The sequence below is a fragment of the Cyclopterus lumpus genome, chromosome 24 (genome assembly GCF_009769545.1).
Source record: "Cyclopterus lumpus isolate fCycLum1 chromosome 24, fCycLum1.pri, whole genome shotgun sequence".
In the NCBI taxonomy this organism is placed as follows: Eukaryota; Metazoa; Chordata; class Actinopteri; order Perciformes; family Cyclopteridae; genus Cyclopterus; species Cyclopterus lumpus.
The window spans coordinates 12,245,944-12,267,102 of NC_046989.1; the positions used below are offsets into that span (position 1 = coordinate 12,245,944).

General features: G+C 43.9%; 1 protein-coding gene across 3 annotated transcripts in view; it reads right to left on the bottom strand.

The window, feature by feature from the left end:
- The window catches only part of LOC117727655, a 37,580-nt gene that overhangs the window by 13,285 nt on the left and 3,136 nt on the right, over window positions 1-21,159 (bottom strand). For all 3 annotated transcript variants that reach the window (XM_034528071.1, XM_034528069.1, XM_034528070.1), the window contains exons 8-11: window positions 21,039-21,148; window positions 20,709-20,880; window positions 18,929-19,038; window positions 18,599-18,770 (exon numbers count right to left, since the gene is read on the bottom strand). In XM_034528071.1, coding sequence (XP_034383962.1) covers window positions 18,599-18,770; window positions 18,929-19,038; window positions 20,709-20,880; window positions 21,039-21,148 — 564 coding nt within the window. The remainder of the gene's footprint in view (window positions 1-18,598; window positions 18,771-18,928; window positions 19,039-20,708; window positions 20,881-21,038; window positions 21,149-21,159) is intronic.

The following is a 21,159-nucleotide window of genomic DNA, read 5'->3' on the forward strand; positions in this document are numbered from 1 at the left end:
TGCTTTCTATACCTCTCACTGTCTTTGCTACTACACAACGACTGTGCTCTTAACACAATTCTTTCATCACGCGCTTTCTATAATCCAACACAATTATGTGTATATTGTTCGGAATAGAGTCATTGTTTCCTCAGTTACAGCTGCATCACTCAATACTCGAGCACCTGGCTCTACTTTAATTGACTTCGCTATGACTTTGTCCAAATGATCAATGTGTTTTTTCCCCATTCCCACCCCTTGTACAATTCCCCAGAGAACTTTTAGGCAAAAGTTCGTACACCACAATTATTCCCCGGTTCTCCCGTGTTGAGATGTAGCACTTCTCAGTCCCGGCCACTACTCATGTACCACGGGCACACATAGGAGTTACTGTTTCCTCGGCAACAAAGATCATGCCGTCAAAAATTGTGTTTGTGTGTGTGTGTATGTGTGTAGAAAGCAGTTCAAAGACATTAATCCATGGTGAGATTGGGGTGTTTATTGTTTTATTGTGCAAAATCAGTGCTTCATAAACTCACTCAACTCACTCTGTTTGCAGGGGATTAAAGAAAATAACCATTTCATCACAACCAGAAGATTATCAAAATAATTGCATGCTCATCACTTACCAACCGTGGAAACAAAGGGCTACGGGTATACTTTGCATATTCTGGACTAACTTAGGTGACAGTTGCTGCTTTCCTCTCATGTGATCATTGTGCCGGTAACATTAGATGAAATGTGCATTAAACCCAAAACCTCTCGGAATGGAAGCAGAAGAAGAGGAGCCCTGGGCTTAACACACATCTTTTGACAACAGTCATGCATCTGGGGTTTTAGGGGGCTGAGTTCACCAAGATATCTGTAAGAATTGTACCTGTACAATATTTACAGCAGCTAAAGAGATATATGATGGATAGATAGTTTTACAGTTGCTCATGCTTGTGCACATATGCCATACATATTGTGAGGAGTTATTTGAATGACACACCAGTGTTTTTCCTTGTTTTACCTCATTGACTGTAAGGCACTGCAGGTCATGAAACCAATGTAAACATTTACTCCTTTAAATTCTTTTCATCAAAGTTTTAAGTTTCAAGTTTTAGCGTCATTATCAAACAATGGTAATGACGCTAAACAATTGTGAGAACAACTTTTCTTGGTGGTGAGTTCAGGTGCTGGTGGGGGGTTCTGAAATCTGAGATTTGTTTTTTGGCATTCACAGTCTACACTTCCTGATTGAAAGTCCCACCCCTAAGGAATAGTATGGTTAAAAATATATCAATAGTCGTGTCAAATATAAGCGTTCCTGTAAAAACACTGGTATGATCCATTAAAGTGACATATTAAGAATTATTATTTTGTTGGATAACATATCTAGATCGCTAAAGTCATAAAAAAATAATGAGGCATGGACTGCCTCTTGCCACCAGTCACAGCTTGATGCCCGGAGGGAGCAACAACTGTTTTTGTGAAAACAGGCAGACGGGTAGGGAAGAAGGACTTGAAGGAAGGAAGGAAGGAAGGAAGGAAGGAAGAAGAAGAAAGGTAAAGTGGGTTTGGGTGGGGGGCTTGACATGTTACCTGGCTATGACAAACAGCACACAACTGACACCCAAGCAAGCCAGCAGAATATACATCCAGATATCGGGCGAGAGGGGGTTGAGGAAGGAGAAGACCCCGGGGTTGGTGCCGTTGGGTTTGCGGTACAGGATACTTATCCCCAGCGTCATGAAGGGCTTGGAGAAGTCGATGACCTTCTCCCTGACGTAGGTGATGGCCAGAGGAGACACTGCCAGGTCTGCTTTCTGCAATGAGATAATAGTGCCGGAGTGTGAGTGTGTGTTTGGTGGTGAGGGTTATGAATAACCAATAAATATCAACCAATAGAATGAAACACTGATTTCCATCAATAGCTGGTCTGTTCAATATGTACAGGAGAAAGAGCCATGACAGAGGAGAGGAAATGAATAGTAATTCAGATGGATTAGCAGGTAGGAGGTTGAGTTTTTCTGGAAATTACAGGTTATATGTCTGATCCTTCTTATGTGGTGTCGAAAGTCACTAAGGCAACAATTTTAGGATTAGATTATTCTGTGACAAAATATATTATATTTGAGTTTGTGCTGCTTGTGTTGTCATTTGTCTGTGTGTACCAGGATGGTGGATACACGTAGGGATTTGTTGGCCAAAGAATCTGTGATGTTGGATGTCTTGCTTTTGTGAGACTCTGTCATATTCAGACCGCTGGGAGGATCCCATGTTCCAATCTGTTGAAACAATTCAGTGTCAAGTTTGTAACACCTTGTCTAACAATAATACTTTAAAGCATCCAGCACAACCTTTCCTTTTTTCCCCCCTTTAAGACTCAGAAGTCACACTCCATCAACTAGATCACGGTTTGACACACCTTTTCCAGCCCATCCTCACAGACAGACCCATGGGGTTTGATGATTTGATAGAGGAAGGAGGTAATTATTCATTCCATTCCATAGTTTGTATGTATTTGTGCTGCTTCACTGCACAATTGGTGCCAGAATTTGAGTGCCAATTTCTGCTGTCAGATATATGAGTGCTTTTCTAAACTTTATTATGTTTAGTAATTAAATATTCACTTGTCAAGTAGGGTTTTCTCTCAAAATTACACCAATCCATATGTCACCCACCCCTCACTTAGTGAGATACTGCATTTGTTTTTTGTGCCAAGATGAAATTATCATGAGGAGGATCGACACTGGTGGGAAATTGCATAAACATAACTGGGGATATATTTCACTTTCAGCAATGAATATGGCCTCTTTCTTAAGTCCAAGAAGCATACAGTTTACAGATGTTTCTGATGCTTCAAAGTCGTCTCTATTATTGTGTGTTTGCGTTTTACTTAGTACTATTGTAGTAATTAAATTATAATGTGAAATTTAACAATGTTTTGCTGGTATTGGTGTGTGAGACCTTGAGCAATGAAAATAAAATGAATGAATAATGAAATAGCCAGTGCTCTGAGAATTCTGCAAACTTTCACTTCTAGAACACAAATGTGAAGACAAGAAGTTGAAAAACACTGACATGTGACATGTGTGATTTATGGGGAATATTATGGCTGTTTCAGGGCTCGTAGCAGAGAAGGGAGAGCAGGCAGTGTTTATAAAAATTATAAAATATAATAAAAAGAGAATCTTATCTCCAACGTATCTTGTATGGCTGCACCGGGCCCATTTCCAAATCAAAGAAAAATAATTACCTGTAAGATTTATAAATGAGGAACATTCGACACAATCATTAATTTCTGTGTAGAAATTAGTTCAGAACTTTTGCCTGCAGCTGGCCAGAACACGTCTTGTCTTTTTTCTCTGACACTTGTCGCTCTACACGGAGAGGCCAGTGCTGTGAATACAAAGGGCTGACTATGTTTTGGTACTACAGTTTGTGTGTGTTTGTGTGTGTCTGTGTGTGTGTGTATGTCTGTGTGTGTGTGTGTGTGTGTGTGTGTGTGTGTATGTGTGTAAAGGAGAACAGTGGTTGTACAATGTGAGCTGAGCAAGCACATCCTGCAGGACAGGAAATGACGGAAAAAAAGACCAGATGACACACTATTTTTATCTATCTTTCTCTTTTGGAAAATCAGCTCCTTTAAAACACAGACATATACATTTTTCTAGAGAGAATGAAATACACTACATGAAATTAAGCCATCTCGCAGATAGAGGTGATGTGGCTGCTATTTGACTGATTCTGTACAAAAACCCAGCCACTTAAGCTTTCACAGAACACATCATAGTCTATTTAAAAGCATACAAATTATGCTTTTTGTTCAGCAGCAGCAGGCCGCGCTGCCAGTGTCGCTGTCCGTGGTCCTGAACAGTGGCTTGTTTGGCCGCTCTATCAGGACCATGGACAGAGACCCGCCTATATTGAGCCTAATTTCAGTCGCTCCTGGTCCCAGAACACGAGCAAAATCAGGCATGAGCTTTACCTCAGATCTTACGGGGACATGGATCACCTCTTATTGCGCATTTTTTTTCACGTCGTGCCACTGATGCCGGATGCCTTTCAGGATATCAATAGCAGCAGTGTGAGGTTATTAATCAGCAACAATGCACTAGTTGTAACTGTTGAATAACTACTTTAATATCCATCCATCCATCCATTATCACCCGCTTATCCGGGGTCGGGTCGCGGTGGCAGCAGGTTCAGCAGGCCGACCCAGGCTTCCCTCTCACCCGCAGCACTTTCCAGCTCATTCTGGGGGATCCCGAGGCGTTCCAAGGCCAGCCGGGAGATATAATCCCTCCAGCGTGTCCTCGGTCTTCCCCGGGGCCTCCTACCAGTTGGACGTGCCCGGAAAACCTCTAATGGGAGGCGTCCAGGAGGCATCCTAACTAGATGCCCGAACCACCTCAGCTGACTCCTTTCGACACGAAGGAGCAGCGACTCGACTCCAAGCTCCCCCCTGATGTCCGAGATCCTTACCCTATCTCTAAGGCTGAGCCCGGCCACCCTACGGAGGAAGCTCATTTCGGCCGCTTGTATCCGAGATCTCGTTCTTTCGGTCACGACCCAGAGTTCGTGACCATAGGTGAGGGTTGGAACGTAGACCGACCAGTAAATGGAGAGCTTTGCCTTCCGGCTCAGCTCCCTCTTCACTAAGACGGACCGGTACAGCGCTTGTTTTACTGCTGCAGCCGCACCGATCCGCCTATCGATCTCCCGCTCCACCATACCCTCACTCGTGAACAAGACCCCGAGATACTTGAACTCCTTCGCTTGGGGTAGGCAGTTTGCCCCCACCTGGAGGGAGCAATCCGCCGGTTTCCGGCAGAGCACCATGGCCTCAGATTTGGAGGTGCTAACTCTCATCCCTGCCGCTTCGCACTCGGCTGCAAAACGCCCCAGTGAATGCTGGAGGTCACGGTCCGAGGAGGCAAACAGGACCACATCATCCGCAAACAGCAGAGAGGCGATCCCGAGACTCCCGAACCGGATCCTCTCCGCCCCCTGGCTGCGCCTAGATATCCTGTCCATGAAGGTCACGAACAGGACCGGTGATAAAGGGCAGCCCTGGCGGAGGCCAACACCCACCGGGAACGTGTCTGACTTACTACCGAGGAGACGAACACAGCTCCTACTGCAGGCATACAGAGACCGGATGGCCCGTGCCAACGGGTCCGGCACCCCATACTCCCGCAGCACCCCCCACAAAAACCCCCGAGGGACCCGGTCGAAAGCCTTCTCCAGGTCTACAAAGCACATGTAAACTGGTTGGGCAAACTCCCAGGACCCCTCCAGTAATCTTGCGAGGGTAAAGAGCTGGTCCACTGTTCCACGACCGGGACGGAATCCGCACTGTTCGTCCTGAATCTGAGGTTCGACAAGCGGTCGGAGCCTCCTCTCCAGCACCCTGGCATAAGCTTTTCCCGGGAGGCTGAGCAGTGTGATACCACGATAGTTCGAGCACACTCTCCGGTCCCCCTTCTTGAAGATGGGAACCACCACCCCGGTCTGCCAGTCCATGGGCACTGTTCCCGACCCCCATGCGACACTGAAAAGGCGTGTCAACCAAGACAGCCCAACAATGTCCAGCGCTTTCAGCATCTCAGGGCGGATCTCATCCACCCCTGGCGCCTTGCCACCAAGGAGCTTTTTGACTACCTTAGCGACCTCTGCCAGGGATATGGGTGAATCCACCCCAAAGTCTTCCGGCGCTGCCCCCTTTCCGGGGGACATGTTGGCCGGGTTTAGGAGTTCCTCAAAGTGCTCTTTCCACCGCCCGACGATGTCCCCAGTCCGGGTCAGCAGTTCCCCCCCCCTGCTGAGAACAGCCTGGGGTAGACCCTGCTTTCCCTTCCTGAGCCGTCGGATGGTTTGCCAGAACTTCCTTGAGGCCAACCGAAAGTCCTTCTCCATGGCCTCCCCGAACTCCTCCCATGCCCGAGTTTTAGCCTCCGCGACCATCGTCGCTGCAGCCCTTTTGGCCCGCCGGTACCCGTCAGCTGCTTCAGGAGACCCCTGGGCCAGCCAGGCCCGAAAGGCCTCCTTCTTCAGTTTGACGGCTACCCTCACCCCCGGTGTCCACCACCGGGTTCTAGGGTTGCCGCCACGACAGGCACCGATGACCTTCCGGCCACAGCCCCGAGCAGCCGCGTCCACAATAGAGGCTTTGAACAAGGTCCACTCGGATTCCATGTCCCCAGCCTCCCTCGGGATTTGTGAGAAGTTCTTCCGGAGGTGGGAGTTGAAGACCTCCCGGACAGGATCCTCTGCCAGACGTTCCCAGTTCACCCTCACTACACGTTTGGGCTTGCCAGGTCTCTCTAGCCGAGTCCCCCGCCATCTGATCCAACTCACCACCAGGTGGTGATCAGTTGACAGCTCTGCTCCTCTCTTCACCCGAGTGTCCAAGACATACGGCCGCAGATCAGATGATACGATTACAAAGTCGATCATTGATCTTCGGCCTAAGGTGTTCTGGTACCAGGTACACTTATGAGCCACCTTATGTTCGAACATGGTGTTCGTTATGGACAAACTGTGGCTAGCACAGAAGTCCAACAACAAAACACCATTCGGGTTCAGATCGGGCAAGCCGTTCCTCCCAATCACGCCCCGCCAGGTTTCTCTGTCATTGCCCACGTGAGCGTTGAAGTCTCCCAGGAGAACTATGGAGTCGGCAGGCGGCGCCCTTTCCAGGACCCCTCCCACCGACTCCAAGAAGGCCGGATACTCCGAGATGCTGTTCGGTGCATAAGCACAAACAACAGTCAGAGCCTTACTCCCCGCAACCCGTAGGCGCAGGGAGGCGACCCTCTCGTTCCCCGGGGAAAACTCCAACACAGCGGCGCTCAGCCGGGGGCTCGTGAGTATCCCCACTCCCGCCCGGCGCCTCTCACCCTGGGCAACTCCAGAAAAGGACAAAGTCCAACCCTTCTCCAGGAGCTTGGTTCCAGAGCCCATGCTGTGCGTGGAGGTGAGCCCAACTATATCTAGCTGGTACCGCTCCACCTCCTGCACCAGCTCCGGCTCTTTCCCCGCTAGTGAGGTGACGTTCCACGTCCCTAGAGCTAGTCTATGCTGCCGGCGATCGGCCCGCCCAGGTCTCCCGCCTGGCCCGCCGCCCGGTCTACATAGCACCCGACCCCGATAATTCTCCCTGCGGGTGGTGGGTCCACAGGGTGACTGCTGCTCCATGTTGTTCTTTCGGGCTGAGCCCGACCGGGCCCCATGGGCGAAAGCCCGGCCACCAGACGCTCGCCGACGAGCTCCCCTCCTGGGTCTGGCTCCGGGAGGGTGCCCCGGTTTCCCTTGTCCGGGCAAGGTGGCTACAATCCGTGGGCTGCTTATCATCAGGGTTTGTTGAACCGCTCTTAGTCTGGGCTCTCCCCCGAGACCTGTTTGCCTTGGGAGACCCTACCAGGGGCTGACGCCCCGGACAACATAGCTCCCAGGATCACTGAGCCACTCAAACTCCTCCACCACGTTAAGGTGGCGATTCATAGGAGGAGACTACTTTAATAATCAACCTTAAATACAATTCTGCCACTAAGCGATACGGTTCTCAAAGAGGAGTGGCGAATCAACGTTTAGGCAGATCAACTACACACAAGTACTCTCATTATGAGATATTATGTCATGTAAGTGTATCTAACTTTCGGTATATTTGGCTCACAACGATATCCATTGAGAAACGGGACTATTGGTTGTATTGATGGTTTAAAAGCAATGAAAAGTAGCCTACTGCCCGGCATATCGATTGGCCCTTGTGACAGATCAGAGTGATTGATCTGCACTCCGGGTGTAATGTTTACATGTATACATTTACTGCAGAGGACATGTTGGGTGTCAGCAGTTTAAAAAGCCGCGGAGATACAAGGCTCGTGAGCAACGAGTCAGAGATGCTTCTTCTATCCGTGAACTGTTGCATGTGTGTGCTCCTTCTCTTACGGTAAGCTACACTGGATTTGCGTTCAAAGTTACTGTAACATTGGTTCCGAGGTTCGTGGAAAACACACATCCGTGATGGTGTAAATATCTTCAAAATACCGATGAGATTATAACAATACAACTGTAAACTATTCGTCAACGAAGATCTTTAGAGTGCTGGTAAAATTGTTTTGACAACTAAAGAAAGGCAATAAAATGTCTCGATACATCTGCTTTTACATCCCGTGATTTCATGCATTCACTGCCGCCTATTATACGGGCAGCGTGTGGTCAGACATGATTACAGATGGTACCGTATATAAACAAACAGATTCTTACCAAATCTTAAAACGTGTGGCATCCCGCGAGAGTGACCAAGACACAGCAGCAGAAGCGGGATCAGCCTGAGGTTGGACCTGAAAACGAGACTGCTTATCATCAGATGATGGGAAGTAATCTTCATGTTGTTTAAAAAAAAAAATGCACAGTGTGCGCGGGTTTGATTCCCCCGTAATTCGTTTACGGTCGTTGGGCAAGGCAGGGTGACGGCGGCCCTGGATGCGCAAGATCACGGCATGGTCACTCGCGCTTTCCCTAAATCCATTAGCAGTCCCGGCATGATTCCTTCCCCTTCCCTTTCTCCTTCTCCTCCTTCACTGCGCCAAGAAGCAACAATCCTCCGGGTCAAGGGACGGCGGGACATCCATGTCGAGGGGTACGGATCCAGTGGGGAGGGGGGAGCCCAAGCATGGGCTGTCGGTAAGGTACTGGAAAGGGTTGGAGGGGCTACAGAGCGCCAAGCATATATACGGCAGCGATATACAGCCCCCTATGAGGCGCTCTGGGTTGCTTGCGCTCCCATTATACTGCACTGCTGCACAGGCTCTGACGTCGAGCCAAGGTTAGTGTTGTGAACGCGCACCAAGAGAGAGAGAGAGGGAGAGAGAGAGAGAGAGAGAGAGAGAGAGAGAGAGAGAGAGAGAGAGAGGGAGAGAGAGAAGGGAGATACACACACACACACACACACACACATACATATATATATATATATATATATATTATAGTATGTGTTTCGCTTTAGCGCAGGATCGCTATTCAGCACAGACAGAAATAGGAATCTTTGACTGTTTTTGTGTCAGGGTTCAAACAATCAGTCATGATTTAGTCGATTGAAGAATCTTTCATCTTTGGCTAATTGTAGAGGCATTCTCCTGCATGGGCACATACAGGAATAACTATTTACACACTGACCTGCACACAACACCGTGCCAACTTACGGAACATCACTGTTTTTTCTCTCTCCCATACATCCGGAGTCGGAAACCCACTTTGCTTCTGTCAATCATAACTTCCCTTTCTAAACCTCTTCGACGGGGTTTTAAGCAAAAACCTTTCAACCATTTCCACAATATTTCCAGAAATGTGAGAAGAGTGGGATGAACGAAACTAAAATGTGCAGAACAAATCCGTAATATCGACAGGAGCTGCTGAAAGGAGTGAATATTTAACCTATGCACATAGCTCCACTTTAGACTTGAAAGCCTTCCGGCAACAGACACTTCTCGAGTGTGAGCCCTCTTCCGACGTGAAGGTGCATGTGGCATCCACAGAAAGGCTCCATTAAATTTCCCAGGGAAATATGTACTCTCGAGATGGTAAGTAGGCCTTTCTATGTGGCAAGTTCAAACGAGGCTGTGTCCTATAGGTTGCAGTGCATCGAGAAGATGGATGCAGCTCTTGTAGGTCTATGCTATTGATTACACTACAAGCCCCTTATCAACACAATGAGCAGCTCTTTATGCATGGCCACTGCATCAGATGGGGCTACAGGTACAGTAGTCCCATAATCGAAGTAGTACATAATCAAAAATAAAATCACTACAACATTCCTGTATGGCCTTATAGCGTATTAAAATAGATCCTCCAGGTGATCTTGGCATACTTTGTGGTACATTTATTTATTCTGATGTCACAAAGATATTCTGAACGAATCACATTGCTGTCAATGATATTAAAAAATAAATGTGGGTATAAGCAAAGGATACTTACACCTCTCTTTTATTGGAGTGCTACTCCATAATACATTACCGGATCTGTCAAATCCCAAATCCCAAATAAAAGAAAATGCATTTAATAGTGAAGAGGGTTCTTGTATCAGCTAAAGGAAACACAAAGTAATTACATGGGATCAAGTAGGTGGTGTGAACACTGACTTTGAACGCGTGTCAGTTTGCGTGGGTCTGCACACCAGCAATCTGCAGGTTGAGAATATCAAAGAGAATGGCACTCATCATGCCACCATCTGGACATTAGCATAATTATGGGGAAAAAAGCAGGGTTTCCGTATAAGTCAGCAGAGCTTCACACAGCATGAAAGGAATGCTCATTGAGCTCAAGGAGAAGACAACAGATGCACATTGGTTTCCTCTTAAACTCACAGCGCCCTCTGGCCAAATCCTAAAGTATTGCACCAAAAAAGCCCTCTGATGCCCCTCTACAGTTAATGCACCCACACTTTAATTTGAAGAATAGAATAAAAACGTTCACAGATTATTCTGACTTAATGTTATAATATTAATCTAAATAGTGTAGTCAGTGCATCAGCATATGGTATGTAATGACGACACAATGCTCCCCTTTAAATCTCCCTAGTTCATTTTTTTTTTGTAATTTAGTTCAACACACTTGTCCCTCTCAAAGTGCTGTCAATGAGATCCCAGGGACCTCAGTGGGAATACATTCTTCAGAGACGAGAATTAGTCAAGTGAGACATTACATTACATGTAATTAGCTGACGCTTTCATCCAAAGCAACTTACAATAAGTGCATTCAACCATGAGTACAAACTCATCAAGAATCAAGAAGGTAACATTTCTTCAAGAAAGCCCAAACTATAAAAATACCATATAAATTCCATTCAAGTACTAAATCTGTTTATATTCCGATGGAAGATGTAGAGACTTTCTGCTGTCCTGATGTCAATGGGAAGCTCGTTCCACCAATGAGGAGCCAGCACAGCAAACAGTCGTGATTTTGTCGAGTGTTTAGCTCGAAGTGACGGAGTCACAAGTCGATTGGTAGATGCCGATACACACGCACACACACACACATGCTTGGATGGTGGACGCTGGAGTTGTTATTGCAGAGCATCCAGCAGAGTCTGGGTTGCAGGATAAGGATGTCCTTACAGGGCGTTTATCAATGTGAACGATGATGAAACGTGTGTGTGTGTGTGTGTGTGTGTGTGTGCGTGCGTGCTGTGCGGTTATTGGTGCATCTTCGGATCAAAATAATGTGCTGTTAGCGTGGTGCATAATAAGGTGGGGTTTGATCTTTTAGATGAACGAAAGCGCTTTCGTCTAAAGAAACCCATCACAATCCTGAGGAAAGAAAAGAAATGAATGAAAGGCCAGAGTTGCATGAATAATCTTGTTTGAAAAGAAAATACAATGTAGACCTTGAACACTCACATCATGTCGAGGACGCCGATGAAATACTGTCTGGGTTGTTTTGTGTCGAGCTGCTGTTTGATTCTCGTCACCATCCACAGAAACATCTTCTCGTGGACGGACTTCGCAAGACCACCGATGGAGTTGTAAACCTGGGAAGAGGGAAAGATGAAGATTGAGCTGTTTCCTTGTCTTGAGGGCTTTTAGATGGAGAAGGAATTCTTGAACATTTTATAGACAGTAATCACATTTAAGTGGATAGAAAGTAACACAGTTGTCATATTTGTTTTGGTCTCCAGCAGTGAGGGTTAGATGTCTGAAATAAGTTATTTGGTTAAAACAATTAAAGCTCAAGATATTTTAACGTTTTGTTCTAGGATATGAAATATGTAATTTAATACCCATCTGGCTATAAAGGAACTCCACCACGGTAACATGACTTCACCACTGTGCTAAGGACGCTTAGTCGTCTCATTTAGACACTTGTTAGCTATATAAAGCCGAAAGTGCCATTAAATGGCTCTATTTTCAAATGATTTATGTTAAAGATGCCGCTTTAAACAATATTTTATAAATAAAAAACGGCGTTTCCTGCAGCAATGGTGTGAAATTAGAGATATTTATTGGCACTTTCGGCTTTCCGTAGTTAGCAAACCGCCTTTAAGACACGGAAAAGTTCTAAATCGACCAGAGGAGAGTTTTCTGACCTATTTTTACGTTACGTTAAAATCCCTTCACCTTTTTTCTTCAGGCATCGAACCAAAACATTCATAAAAACACACCGGCTTTGAGACGAGGGAATAGGATAGTGCAAAAAAACTGCAGTACTCAGTCTGTTAATAATAAACCAAATATCAGCTCCACTTTCATGATGAGTATTGGCTGATTTTGTCGATGTGAGGAGATAAAAGTAAGAAACACGATGAAGAGAATTAATCAGATTGTTCGGCTGTGTTGGAGCTGCTGGCGTACCGGTGAGCATGAACTGCTAGGCATTATCCGACAGGGCGAAGATGTGATAAATACGTCATTTAATACCCATCTGGTGAAGTTAGCAGCTTATTCCTTGTCTATAAAATTGTTTTTAAATGAGGCAACTAAACTTCTTCTTATTCGCTCTGTAGGCCCGGACCACCTCCGGGTTGTAGACCGGCAGCTACTTGTTCACGGTCACGCAGAACAGCCCAGAGTACGTCTGCATGGAGGGGGAGAGTAACGTCTTTTTGTTGATGGTTTGGATTAAAACTCGTGCTCCCCAGAGGATGAGTCTTACTGACTTTGGTCACCGTCACAGTACTCAATAACTACAATAAATAAAAACAGGAGCATTCAGCTGTGGTGACAATGCTTTTTAAGTTAAATTAGTGAAATTATCTTAGAAAACCATATAGAAATACAACATGTGTGTCTGTTATTAACAAAAACATGATCTAGCTAATAAAAAAAAATTGTAATCTCTTATTTTATCATCATGTTCTTGATGCCAGGTGTAGAATCTTATAAAAAATATCTTATAAAAAATCCCAAAATCCAACAAAAATTAAATGAAAGTAATGAATACATTAAATAAATTGGGTTATTAGTGTTTCTTACTCTCCAGATCACAAAGACACTGTTATCGCAAGCAAAGCAGTTAGCACAAGAATAAAGTAATATTAATAGTAATACTTCGAATTTATATAGCGCTTCACTCAAAGACGCTTTACACAAGGCATAGACAAACAGAACAAAACTAAATAGAAAGACAAGTAGCAAACAAAAACAAACAGACCATTTCGGGTAAAAAACTGGGGAAGCTTTGCGGAATGAGTCATGTAGAGGGTAAGGCGCAGGGGTTAGCAGGTGAAGGCAAGTTTGAAGAGGTGGCTCTTGAGGGCTTGCTTGAATGATGATGGGTCATCATGTTCAAGGGAGTCAAGGGCACAGGTGGAGGTCTTCATGCTGGAGACTATGGAGGAGAGGTCCGTTTCAGTGATTGAACTGAAGGATGAGAGTGAGTGTATTGGAAGTAGGGGAGGAACATGTTGAGGTATTTGGGGGGGTGGTAGTAGAGGGGGAGGGACAGTCAGCTGGTTGTGTATTGTGATGATTTTGTCATTGAAAAAGGATAGAAATGAGTTGCATTTGCAGCTGGTGAGATGGTGTCCATGGGCTTGAGCAGTTTGTTGATGGTGAAGAAAAGCATTTTGGGGTTGTTGGAGCCAGATTAGATGATGGAGGAGTAGTGAGACGAGCGAGCGGTGTTAAGGGCATCTTTATATTGTTGTTGGTGGAGTTTGAAGGCATCAAGGTGAACAGTGAGTCCAGTTATTGGCAAGATGTTCCAGTTAACGGCCCTGCCCTTTAAGGTGGCGAAGTTGGTCAGTGTACCAGGGGGCGGAGTGGGTGAAGGAGACGAGTTTGGATTTTCTGGGGGCGACGACGTCAAAAAAGGAGGAGAGTGAATCATTATAGTAATTGACCAGGGCAGCGGGGAAGGCAGTCGAAATAGAGGCAGAGACGGTGGCAGCCAAGGTGGAGGAGAGCGAGGGGAGGTTGATGGACTTGATGTTCTGGAATGTTAAGGTGCGACTCTCCTTAAAATGGGGGGTGGAGATGTCGATGTCCAAGGTGATAGACTGGTGGTCAGAGATGGTGAAGTTGATGCTGGTTAGATTGCTGATGGTAAAGCCGGAGGTGCAGACCAGGTCAAGTGTGTGTCCTTTTTTATGGGTGGGAAAGTCGACATGTTGCGTGATGTTGAAGTAGGTAAAGATGTACGGGAGTTCTGTAGAGGTTGTGGAGTCAGGTGAGTCGACGTGTATGTTGAAGTCTCCGAGTAGCAGAATGGATAGAGAGATGGCGCAGAGTTGTGGGAGAAATTCAAACAGCTCAGAGGGGAAAGCAGGGTTAGGTTTTGGGGGGCGGTAAATGACTGCAGGAACCAGGGGTTTGTCACCAGACAGTTTAAAGACAAGGTGTTCAAATGAGGAGGGAGGCGGGATGGTTATTGCACTTGCAGTGATGTTTTTGCGAAAAATGGTGGCTATTCTACCACCATGACCATGGTGCCGTGACTTGTCCATGTATGAATATCCAGGGGGTGTGGTTTGGTTTAGTGAAAAGTAGTCCTGTTGGTTTTGCCATGTTTCGGTCAAACAGAGAAAGTCTAGATTATTGTCAGTTATGAATTCTTTGAGGAGGCGCTTGTTGTTAATTGAAGCAATTTTGAGATGTGGATAAATTTGGACAGGCAGGGTTGCTTATTAAGGGGTCGGAGGCAGGCAACTCGCTCGTGTAGATTGTTGTTGTGATGACGTGCTGGAGTTGCGGCGATGCGCTCGGCTGACCAGAGGGAGGAGATGGAAACAGTGGAGCGATCAGGCCAGGAGTATGTGTTTTGATGGCTCAGATGAAAGGAGGATCAGAGAAGTTGTTGACTTTTAGGAGTTGCGAGGTGGAGTATTGCAGAATCTTGCCAGCCGGGGAGGATGGAATGATAATGCCTGAGGTCTTGTTGGAGTTGGAGAAGTGACAGGCACGTCAGGATAATCCACAGGTGATCGGAGCTGAGTGAAAAAGTGGTGATGGATAAGGCGAAGAAACGAAGGAGGCAGTTAAGTCAACTGCCAACGTTAGCTACACGCTGACTGGAGAGCGGCAAGCTAACGGCTAGCTGAAGAAGCGGCAGTCAGACTGACCGCACCAGGACAGTTAAGAGGCTATCAGGCAAACTGCCTCAGAGCAGGAGCATGGAGCATGGAGCATGGATAGGAGTAACCAGCAGGGAGCCGGCTGGCTCGTTGGCAGCCGCCGGCTAGCGAGAGAATGCCAGCTAGCCAGCTAACGTTAGTTGTCCAGGGAGTAGATGGTAGCAGTGGAGAGCAGGTGCAACAGGTAAGCAAATAAAATCCAAGAAGAAGTGTTTGCAGAAGAATTAAAAACAGAGAATAATGGATATTGAACTTAACAACACTGTTAAATAAAATTAAAATAAATCAAATGTATGTTAAATTGTAAATAAGGTAGAATCAAACAAAAAACTGTCCCAGACAGAGCGGCGTTAGTCTCGCCAGCGTCCCCGTTGCTATCTAGCTAATGTAAGGCTCAAGCTGAAACCTTTAGACATTATGTGCCTATAAGCCAGTTTCCTCGTGGGGCTCATTAAAATGTCATCTTATCTAATGTAAATGCACATCTACAAAAGTTTCTAAGTTAATTGGACTCTAAATTGCCCGTAGGTGTTAATGTGACTGTAAATGGTTGTCTGCATTTTCCCTGAGATAGGCTGGCGACCTGTCCAAGGTGAACCCCGCCTTCGCCCAATGTCAGCTGGGATCGCCTCCAGCGCACCACAACCCTGAATAGGATAAGTGGTTCAGATAGAATGGAAATGGACATTGTATTATGGAAGATTCCAATTTCAACCCAAATATTTTACATTTTCAGACAGCGCCACATTAAATGCATATGGTTACCAACATGCTGTTAACATCTTATCAACCATACACCGGAACAGTCATTGTCATATTTGCTCCTTGAATATTGGGTAGTAAATGGAAAAAGGTAATTTTTTCCTAATGAAAATTGCAACTTCTCTGCGTCTGGTGGAATAAGATTCAGAATACAGCTGACCTACCCTGTCTTTTATTTATTACCCTGTCTCTCATTTTAATCTTTTTGATTGGGTTATTGGAATCTTGGATGTTCCAGCGATGAACTCTCCATTCATGAGTTCTTGGCATATTCCATTAGGAATATATAGTTGGTAAAAAAAATAATGTCATGTTTTTTATTTAATTTCAGTTAGTTATTGTGTGTATAGAGCTGGTTTTGTCTGTTAGAGTCAAACGAGGAAGATGATGATATCAATCACATTAAAAGCACAGAAAAATGTAAAACATAAAACACCACATATTCCCTGGAGCTCCAACTTGAAGAGTTTCCAAATACCCACAAACCACTCACTCTGTCATACATCCATATAGAGCATATCCCTAACCTTCATGCGACTATTGTAAGTTTCTAGTTTCCTTTAGAATAGGAGCAAATAAGTAGTACCGGCTGAATGTATACTCAGCCTTAAAAATATTCTCAGCCTTAAAAATAAATGGACAAAATTATTGCATGCTTGCTTTTAATAAATCCTCATTATATTCATATTATTCTGCATATAATTAACAATACATTTATATAATTAAATCCAACACATGAACACACATCTTATAAGATTGAAAGTATACATTTACTTTAATGCAAACTAAATCTGTATTTTAAATCTAACATTACTGTTGAACTACTATCCAGTACCTCATAGCTGCTCAAACCATATGTTGTAAACACAGCACACTTCAGATTACATTCCTAGTAAGATTGAAAAAGGTCTATTATACTTCCTCCACCTGGCACATTATGAAAAGTAAATATAACATGAAAGAAAAATCAGACAATATTTCAAGTGATCAAAATTGGAATGTTGTCTCTTCTTATCCATCGCAGTGTTTGCGGTGGAGTCAGGGCTTGTTTTCTAGCACGGGCAACCAAACCGGACTTTGTAGTCGAGGCATCCACCACAATCCTGGTCCTCGTTGCGGCAAACAAATCCCTTGGTTGGACTGGAGCTGAAAAAAGGATTCCAAGCAGAAAGATAATCAGCATCATTTAAAGCAAGGACAATTTATTTTTAATGGTGAAAAATGTTGAAAACTGAAATTATTATTTATTTATTTAATATTGTTGGTCAAATACAAATTAAATCTCTTCATCATATATTCTCATTTTGTTCTTGATGCCAGGTGTATAATGTTTTAAAATTCAAAATATCTCAGATAGCTAACAACAATTAAAATAAAGTAATCATGAATAATGAATACCAATGAATTGGGTTATTAGTGTTTCTTACTCTCCAGACCACAAATATGCTGTTATCTCAAAAAAAGCAGTTAGCACAAGAATACAGTAAGGCTCAGCTGAAACCTTTAGACATTATGTGCCTATGAACCAGTTTCCTCGTGGGGCTCATTAAAATGCCATCTAACTAATGTAAATGCACATCTACACAAGTTTATATTCACTGTTAAACAGCAGCTCAAGGCAGTACATATTGGTCATTTGGAAAAATTGGGAAAGAGTTTTTATTAAGTATTGACTTTTTTATTAGGTGGTTTGTAGCAACATTTTAAAGTATACTTTATAACTTACATAAAGATGATGTCCCCTGTGGAGGTTGATGGGGTATTTGTGTCAGTGGTAACAGCCTCAATGTACTGAGGATGTTCACAGATCTTTCCTGGGTTCTCTTTGTGAAGATCGGAGAGAGTTTCCCAGTCTCCAGTTCCACTGGGATCATCTCGGTCATACCACTTTGTCCAGCACACTGCAAGAAGCGATAAAAGAGAGAGAATGACTGGTGGGAAACTGCAGAGCAAAAGCAACATTCTAAATGAATGCTGATACACACAAACAATAAAGAGAAGGTTCTATCATCTTTGCATTAGTACATTTACAATGAACATGAATGTGTTTAGACATTACCATTTTCATCACAGTAAGAGGGAGGGCAGCTGAAACGAACGCGGTAATCACTACACTTCTTGTTGTGTTGGTCTTTGTTTCTGCAGATGAACCCTGCAGTTGTGTCTTTTCTGATAAATGAAACACAGAGTGGTACATAAATAAAACATTCTTGGTCCTCAGAGGATGAATCCTCCTGACTTTGGTCATCCCCTCACCACCTTCCACCAGTGAAACCAGCAAGTTGACATTCCCGGTTTTGAGTGTAATGTTTTGATAACTATTGAATGGATAACAATTACAGTTCTGAAATTTAAATCATTTTGGTGATCACTGGACTTTTCATCCATTATCAGGTCAACATTTTTATTTAAACGCCAAAACTAATGACTTTCCTATCAGCCTCAGCTGAACCTCATGTTCAGTGATAATTATCCAATTATCGAATGTTAGCATATATATATAATATCAATGTTAGCATATATTTAATATCAAACATACAATTTGATTGTGACTGCTAAATGACACTCTTAATAGAAGTAGTATTTACATTGTACCACAACACAAATAGTTAAATTGTTTTTCTACATTTATGCTACCATTTCCTAATTATTAGTGGTTAGCAAGTACAGGAATAATCAATAGAACAGAATGGAAATATGTTTGGTCTCACAAACACATCAAGCACCAACATTATTGCATCACATTCAGGAAAATAAAATAAGACTCATTGAAATTATTCATACTCGGTCAGAACTTACCTATAAATCACATCCCCTGCTGCAGCCACACTGAGCCCAGTTAGAGTTTGGGCCTGAATAGCTGCTGGTTTTGGGCAGATCTTTCCTGGGTTCTCTTTGTGAAGATCGGAGAGATCTTCCCAGTCTCCAGTTCCACTGGGATTGTCTCTGTCATACCACTTGGTCCAGCACACTGCAAGAAGCAATACAAGAGAGAGGATGACTGGTGGGAAACTGCAGAGCAAAAGCAACATTCTAAATGAACGCTGATACACACAAACAATGAAGAGAAGGTTATATAATCTTTGCATTAGTATCTTTACATTGAACATGAATGTGCTCACACATTACCATCTTTATCACAGTAGGAGGGAGGGCAGCTGAAACGAACGCGATAATCATTACACTTCTTGTTGTGTTGGTCTTGGTTTCTGCAGACGAATCCTGTAGTTGTGTCTCTTCTGAAAAAAGAAACACAGAGTGGTACGTAAATAAAACATTCTTGGTCCCCAGAGCATGAATCCTCCTGACTTTGCTGATCCCCAGACCACCTTCCACCAGTTCAACCAGCAAGTCGACATTCCCGGTTTTCTGTGTCATGTTTTGATTTCTATTGAATGGATAGCGATTACAGTTCTGAAACACATTAATTAATAAAAATCACTTTTGGTCATCACTGGACTTCCATCATCAGGTCATACTGTATCACTACCTGGTGTAGTTTTTGTTGTCACTGTCTGTTTCTGTTTTTTGTCACTCACCTTGTCTCTCGTTTCAGACTCCTCCCTGTCTGTCTGTCGCCCGCCTGTGTGATTGCAAGCCCCACCCTCATTGTTTTCATCTGTTTATCATTCCTCTGTGTATTTAGTCTGTGTGTCTACCCCTTGTTCAGTGCCAGTTTTTCTCTTAACGTCCATGAGCTTACCAGCGATTTACCCCTGTGTACCTTCCTGTGCTTTAACCTGTTTCTGTCCACCATTGACTCTTTGCCTGCCGATTCGGATACCTCTGCCTGCCTCTCTGATTAACCGTGTACCGAACCCTGCCCAAAGTAAAGACGTTGTTTTTAAACTGACTACTTTGTCTCGAGTCTGCCTTTGAGTCCTGCCCCTGTGGCTCACAGCCTGCCTAACACTATACAACCCATCATATCACTGTATAACCAGACATAAAAAATCATGGACAGAAAAACCAATGAGGTCGCACCATTGTCAGATTTTGCAAAAACATAATATGTTCAGCTCTGAAAGCTGTATAAACTATTCCAGCTTAAAGCTTATTTTTAAATGCTTACATTGTCATGCTCCTTTCCTGCTTAATGAATTTGTTACAAGACGCCAGCCAAACAGTAGAGTGAACACACAGGCCTCAGTAAACGGGAACTGTCGTATTTCTATGCCAACGACCTCATTTGGACAATCAGTCTAGTTAATTGAAAGTTAATTGAAAATGCAACACGATTTTAATGTTTGTAAAAGAGGTAATTAAATCATGTCTAAAAGAGGAACAACATTGTTCTCAGACCAAACACACTTGTAATGTGTGTATGTATCTGTGTAGGTATTTGTGGATGTATTTTTTTATTTTTCTAAGAAAAAAATAAAGAAAACCTCCTGTGGACAGGTGTTGTAAATTAGTGTTTAACACAGTGCATCTAGAATAGATCTTGTGCATGAATGTATGTTACAATTATAATGCCACTGTGATCAAATAAATTAAAGTCAAGTCAAACTTGTTATTTAAATACCAAAACTAATGACTTTCCTATCAGCCTCAGCTGAACCTCATGTTCAGTGATAATTATCCAATGTTAGCATGCAAACAAACATGCTAAAACAAAGATGATGAACGTTAGAATTCAGCTCAATGATACTCTTCAGCTAAATTACACTCTTAATAGAAGTAATAGTTACATTGTACTACCACACAAATAGTTTCATTGTTTTTCTACGTATATGCTGCTATTTCCTGATTCTCAGTGGTTAGCAAGTACAGGAATGATCAATAGAACAGAATAGAATGTGGAAATATGTTTGGTCTCACAAACACATCGAGTAGCAAGATTAATGCATCACATTGATTAGAATTCAATAAGACTCATTGAAACTATTCATACTCGGTCAGAACTTACCTATAAATCACATCCCCGACTGCAGCCACACTGAGCCCAGTTAGAGTTTGGGCCTGAATAGCTGCTGGTTTTGGGCAGATCTTTCCCGGGTTCTCTTTGTGAAGATGGGAGAGGATTTCCCAGTCTCCAGTTCCACTGGGATCATCTCTGTCATACCACTTTGTCCAGCACACTGCAAGAAGCAATACAAGAGAGAGGATGACTGGTGGGAAACTGCAGAGCAAAAGCAACATTCTAAATGAACGCTGATACACACAAACAATGAAGAGAAGGTTCTATCATCTTTGCATTAGTATCTTTACATTGAACATGAACATGATCACACATTACCATCTTCATCACAGTAGGAGGGAGGGCAGCTGAAACGAACGCGGTAATCATTACACTTCTTGTTGTGTTGGTCTTGGTTTCTGCAGACGAATCCTGCAGTTGTGTCACTTCTGAAAAAAAA